This window comes from Mandrillus leucophaeus, unplaced genomic scaffold, assembly GCF_000951045.1.
Source record: "Mandrillus leucophaeus isolate KB7577 unplaced genomic scaffold, Mleu.le_1.0 Scaffold2, whole genome shotgun sequence".
Classification (NCBI taxonomy): Eukaryota; Metazoa; Chordata; class Mammalia; order Primates; family Cercopithecidae; genus Mandrillus; species Mandrillus leucophaeus.
The window spans coordinates 562,441-568,802 of NW_012102031.1; the positions used below are offsets into that span (position 1 = coordinate 562,441).

At 49.5% G+C, this 6,362-nt stretch overlaps 1 protein-coding gene and 1 pseudogene across 2 annotated transcripts in view; one reads left to right on the forward strand and one right to left on the reverse strand.

Moving 5' to 3' along the window:
- The window catches only part of LOC105538808, a 2,784-nt pseudogene extending 1,486 nt beyond the window's left edge, over window positions 1-1,298 (forward strand). Inside the window, exons 2-3 of the transcript XR_001005968.1 lie at window positions 102-387; window positions 1,108-1,298. The product of XR_001005968.1 is annotated as an ADP/ATP translocase 2-like (transcript). The remainder of the gene's footprint in view (window positions 1-101; window positions 388-1,107) is intronic.
- Window positions 1-1,845, reverse strand: part of WBP2NL (WBP2 N-terminal like) — a 56,960-nt gene extending 55,115 nt beyond the window's left edge. The window contains 1 exon segment of the mRNA XM_011979114.1: window positions 1,693-1,845. Coding sequence (XP_011834504.1) covers window positions 1,693-1,754 — 62 coding nt within the window. The 5' untranslated portion in view covers window positions 1,755-1,845.
- Between the last annotated feature and the right edge of the window lie 4,517 nt (window positions 1,846-6,362).

Genomic DNA, 6,362 nt, shown 5'->3' on the forward strand with positions numbered 1-6,362 from the left:
ATTTATTAGTTGGAAATGGGAAGCAATAATATTCATCTGACCAGTTTTCTCTTAAAGCCATTTCGATGATGATGATGATGGGACCCGATTTTTTATTTCAGTCACTCCTAATAAATAACAAATTTGGAGAAATAAAAATATCTTTAAAAAAAAAAAGAAATGGCTTCACACCTTGGAATGACAAATGCTCAAATGGCTCCCAGTAAGTGCGCACGGGGACACCACTGTCAGAGTGGTGAGCAATCATCTACCACAAAATGTAACAAAGCAGCAGAGGTGCCTAGGAAGCACGTGAGGACATACAACCTCTAAGGCCCATATAAATCTGTCAAGAAAACTTTCCGGAGGAAGGAAAGATAGAAGAAAAGATTTGGGTATCAACATTTGGTAATGTCTACCTCAATCTTCCTGACTACATTCAAACCGACCTTGGTATGCTGGTCCCAAGCACACCATCCAGCTTGAGTTTCAACGCTAGGTGGAAGAAAAGGAAATTGAGGGCAAGTCAGAGCCCAGAAAGGAGCGTAATTTAGAACTGCACAGCGGGGGAGACTGAGTTTGAGTGTGGGAAACGGGAAAGGGGGCGTGTGGGGTAAAGAAGGGAGTGCAGTGGAGTCAGCCCTTAGTGAACAAGTCTGCCTTGAAGGTGGAGATGGGCACCCCTCTGGCTGAGTCTGCTCCAGCAGAGAGCTCGGGGCCAGCAGCAGGCACCGCAAGGAGCAAAGCAACTGGTATAAGTCCCACAGCTTCCCGCGACCAAGAGTGCTTCATTCTGCCCAGGCATCTGTTCAGTCCCATCTTTTATTTTAAGACCGGATCTGGCTCTGTCACCCAGTCTAGAGTGCAGTGGTACAATCTGGGCTCACTGCAGCCCGAACTCCTGGGTTCAAGCGATCCTCCTACCACAGCGTCCCAAGCAGCTGGGATTATGGGTGCACACCACCATGCCCCGCTAATTTTCTACTTTTTGTAGAGATGGGGTCTCACTGTGTTGCCCAGGCTTGTCTCAAACTCCTGGGCCACTTCAGCTTTCCAAAGTGTTGGGATTAGAGGCATGAGCCACTGCATCCGGCCTAAATCTTTTCAATCTTCTGTTTTTAAAAGCAGACATCTCCCTGGTTGGAGCAAGGAGGAAACAGGGCTTTGGAAAGTTCCGAGAGCCAAGGAGAAGCCCCACAACAGTTCGAGATCTTTCCAGAATAATCCACACTCCACCTCCTCATCCCTCTTACCAAAGGGCGACACTTTGTTCCTGGGAGTAGGGGGAGATATATGCCCAGTACCTGTCCTCATCCAACAAAGTCACAGGCACCCAAGGGCAGCCACGCTGCCACCGAGGGCCCCCGGCTGCTCACCACCGCCAGTCAGCTCCTGCCTTTCTTAAAAGGAGACACGCGGCTCGCATCCCCTCCCCGCCCTGAGGAGGCACGCGTCTCGGCCCTGCGCCATGAAGAGGCACCTTCCCACCCCCGTCCCTCAAACGCGCGAGGCCACGCGTTCCGGCCTCCGCCACCTCCACAAGCCGCAACACTAGTGAGTGGGCGCCCGCTCCCAACGGTCGGGGGCGGAGCTAAGAGCGCCGCGCCCAAAAAAGGCGGCAAAGTCCCTGACTCGCTGAGATCTTGCGAGCTGCGATGTCTATCCCCTTCATCTCCTCTCCTCCGACAGCACGCCGTGATTCCCCTAAGGCACCTTTCACCGTTAGGGATGAGGACCCCGCGGCGGTTCTCGGTGTGGCTCTGATTCACCGCCATCTTGCTTCGGACCTCCTCCTGCCGCCCCGCAGATGGAAAGGGACGGGACCTGCGCCAAGTCGTGTGGCGTGGCTCTGAGGGGGAGGGCGCAGATTATGACGTAAGGAGGAGGAGGAGCGAGAGCGGGTCACGTGGCGAGGCAGGGCGGGGGGCGGGGTCAGAGTGGAGGCCCCCGCCGAGAAAGGGGATAAAGGGGCGAGTCCTGAGAATTGGCTCCGCCCCCCAGAGCAAGAAGGGGTGAGTGATAGGTGAGTGGCCACCCGACCTCACCTGCCCCATTAGCCCCCTGCCTTTAGGTATGTACTTGGGTTGGTCCTGTTAGGAATGAAAATTAAAGGCAGCCGTCACGAGAACCCCAGCCAGGATTTCCCTGTGTCCTCCTCGCCCGGCCAGGAAACCGCTGCCTTTCAGAGAAAGGGTCCAGAACAACTCCTCGCCTCCCTAGGCCCGCAGAACTTTCTTCCACCAGCGGAGGCCCAGAAGCCCTTGAGCGAGTCCCTGCCAGTTTCAGGATCGAGTCCCTGCCAGTTCCAGGACTGAGTCCCTGCCAGTTCCAGGATCGAAAGCGCCTTTGTCTATGGGCTATCTTTCATGTCTCCCCTGCTTCCTCCAGGGTGATGGTGGGAATGGGGTGGGACACGTTATACCGGAATTGCTTTGAGGACTAAAATGTTGTACATGTTCTTATTTCCTTTAAGCTTCACAAATACAGGCCGGGCGCAGTGGCTTACGCCTGTAATCCCAGCACTTTGGGAGGCCCAGGCGGGAGGGTCGCTTGAGCTCAGGGGTTCAAAACCAGCCTGGGCAACATAGTGAGCCTTGTCTCTACCAAATTTTTTTTTTTTTAATTAGCCAGGTGTGGTGGCTTACACCTGTAGTCCCAGCTACTCAGGAGGCTGCGGCAGGAGGATCGCTTGAGCCAGGGAGATGGAAGCTGGGGATGGCAGTGAGCGGTGATCACACCACCACACTCCAGCCTGGGCGGCAGAGCAAGACCCTATTTCAAATAATAAAAACAAACTTCACAAATAGTATCAGAGATCTTCAAAGAGATTAAAAAGATCTTCAAAGAGATGTAAACCTCTTCTTGACTACTGTATTTCATGGAATTTAAGATGCTATTAAGTATAAGATGCAACAATTTTTCATGTACCGAGGAAAAAAAAAGTTGCCAAATAAACTGACATCCCATCAATTGTAAATGTACCTTGATTTCAGAAAATTTACTTCAAAATACAAGACTTACTAGAGCAACCTTGGGCAAAGATTATTATGTTCTCGGGACTTCAGTTTCCATGTATCTGTATGAAGGCATTGAATAGAAGAGCTCTCAGGTTTCTTTCAGCTGTGACATTTTATGTTCATCAAACTGCTTTGTAACTCACATTTCATTTCTCTCCATCTCAGTGTCATGATGCTACTCTACTTCCTGCCCTTATCATTTTACTTCAATCACTCCAAGAGCCTCCTGCCTCGTCTTCCTCCAACTCTGACCCCTCCAAACCACTTCCCACCATTCATCTGTACCTTGCACTCAGCCTACAGAATGTTGAGGCCTCAAACATAACTGCCTACAGTTGTCACGTTCAGAGAAATAATATATAAGGAAATATTGTGTTATTTGCTGGCTACCATAAAGAGTGTGCACCTTAAGGAGAGGAAGGGTTGGTTTAAGTTCAAGAAAGATACAAGCTAGTGCTTAAGTTTTAATCCTTATTCACTGTAAAATAAGCAGGTATCTAGGTAAGATGGGTCCACTCCTTTTATTTATTTTTTATGTATTTATTTTTGAGACAGGGTCTCGCTGTATTGCCCAGGCTGGTCTTGAACTCCTAGGCTCAAGTGATCCTCCTGCCTTGGCCTCCCAAAGTTCTGGGATTACAGGCATGAGCCACCACGCCCAACCAGGTCCACTCCTTTCATAGACTTGGTCCTTACACATTCAGGAAAAAGGAGGGGAAAGCCAGAAAGTTAACTGAATGGAAATAAGCATCATTTTCACCGGAGACAGGCTGTGCTTTGCACAGCATCCTTCAAGGTCAGGTGCGATAGTTCCATCACTCACTCATTTTGTTGTTGTTGTTGTTGTTGTTGTTGTTGTTGTTTTTGAGGCAGGGTCTTGCTCTGTTGCCCAGGCTGGAGCACAGTGGTATGATCTCAGCTCACTGCACCTCCAACCTCCCATGCTCAAGCCATCCTCCCACCTCAACCTCCCATCCATTACTCACTTTGGATATAAAACACTAGAAAATAATGACTGAGGCCCGACCTCACGCCAACTGAACATGAACTGACCTCACAAGGTGTTTTCATCTCTAATATCTGTAGCTATTTCTTACCAAGAGAGTCTCACCCTCCACACATGGGTGAGATGACATAACGGCTGATTTGGTCAAGGAGCACAAATAAGACAGGCCAAGCAGTTACTGTTCAAACAGCAATGTTTAGTTGTACAACACATAAAGTCTAGCAACAATTACAGGACCAGTTTGAGTGTCTGTTTGCTTGTTTTCAATTGGGAAATTTAACTGTAATGTCACCATAAGATTGGCTGGGACTGGTAACATTTTAGAAATGGGTCGTTCTTGCATCCCCTAGGTATGGGCCTCTTGCTCCATCAGGACTTGGTTGTAGATGAATGGCCCACAAGTCACCAGCCTTTGAGCAAGTTGTGTCCAGGTGGAGACAGGGAGGGGGTGGGCAAAGGGGAATTCTATAAAGACACAGTGTGTGGGGCAGTGGCAGTCAACATTCGCAAACATTCATGCATCTGATGGGGGGCTTTGCCCTCCCTTGGGTATTTTCCATTAGCCTACAGTGACCACCTGTGGCCAGGCTAATTCATTACTCACATTAATGGGGAAGGGGGTTGGGGGTAGAAGTAGGTAGGGTAGGTGGGAAGAGATCCTTCTTATTGCTGAGTGGACAGAAGGGTGTTAGTTTTTCCTTAGCATGTACGTATTGTGGGTTTCTGGGGGTTTGTGTATTTAGTTTTTGTTTGTTTGGACAGAAGAACGTCAACTCCAGCAATGTCTTCTTAGGAAAACCACTCTTCCTTAGTAGCTGCATTATGAGGTGAGGAGGATGTACAACCGCACTCTGGGCCAGCCACAAGTGGTGATTTTTTAAAAAGTGATCCTAGCCCTTGCTCCCCAACATCTGTAGTGACCCACCCTCATGAATACTTTTAAGTGATGAAGGAGACACCCTTGTCCCACGTTGGGGCTCACACAATTGATCTCAATGAATCTAGCAAGCAGAAAAATTGCTTTCTTGACTTTTTAAGGAAGCCAAGAGTAGCTCATGCAGATGAATGGGTAGGGAGCAATGCCATTGCCCTTAGAGATGGTTACAAGTAGCTGGGATGGGCTTACAAGGGCAGAAGAAACTCTTAATGAGTTCTTTCGCCTTGCAGATGGGCTGGGACCGGCTGACACAGATGATGTGGTAGGGCAGTGCTGGCAGAACCCCACTCCACTGGGAGGAGAGGAGTGGTTTGGATAAATGGAAGATGCAACTGTCCTAAAGAGGCAGCTGGCCCCTCCCACCTACTGAGGGCTGAGAGGGGCTGTGGTGGTGAGCTGGACGAGCACAGCACTAAAAAGGGCCTGGCCCTGAAGCAATAACAGCTGAGAGGAATGGAGGGAGAAGCAGCGCTTGAAATGGACTTCATTCAGCAGTGGGGCAGGGGGTGGCTGGCACAGGTGGAAGGACAGTGCCCAGGAGGCCTTCTCCCTGCAGGGGGGTTGAGAACGGTTGAGGGTGTGGAGACCAGCAGCTGGCAGAAGACATATAAAATAGCTTCTCCAGGGAGGCTGAGATTATGGTTCAGGGGTGCCAGGCACCATTCCTACTCAGCCTCTCCAACGCCCACCTCCCATGCCCATAGATCTTCCCCTGCTGGTCCAAGGTCTCCAAACAGGGCTGCTTCTATAGCAGCCAAGGATCCCTGTTCTGTTGAAGTGTAGTAACCTCTGGGCTGTAGCACTGCTGCTGTTCTATCCTGACAGGTGCCTACCCTGTAACTTTGTGAGCAAGGGAGGATGAGGGCTGGGTTGGCAGCCTCCAGGAAAGATCGAGACCATAGGTTTGGGGTCACCAGTGACCTGACCACCCCCCACCTTTCTCCTGGTCCACTGAATCTTGGGTCTTGAGTCTATGTTTTTTCCTAGCACCTGAGTGATAAAAGACTGGGATTATAAGTGCTGGGATTCGTAGAGGACCAGTGAAACACCTAGGCTGAACCAGGAAATGGGACAGGAGGTTGTATGAGGTTATTGTAAACAGTTTCACTTGGTGTTTTCCCGTTCCTAAGGCTAAATTGTTTCCCCGGCCCCAAATTTCACGAATCTTACAGATTAAAGGAAAAGAGTAACTTACTTGTAAAACAAACGGGGAAAATATATGCATTAATAAATATAGGGCTTCAGGGAAAGGCAAGAAAAACCTAAATGTATGAGGGTGGATATCATTGGGAATGTCTGTAGGAGTCGGGAGGAGAGGGAATTAGGGAAAAGCAGAGAAAGACAGACATAAATGTAATTAGCTTCAGCACAAAAGTGATGGGGAATTGAAAAGAGAGGTCAAGTATGTATGAGGCAAATGGAG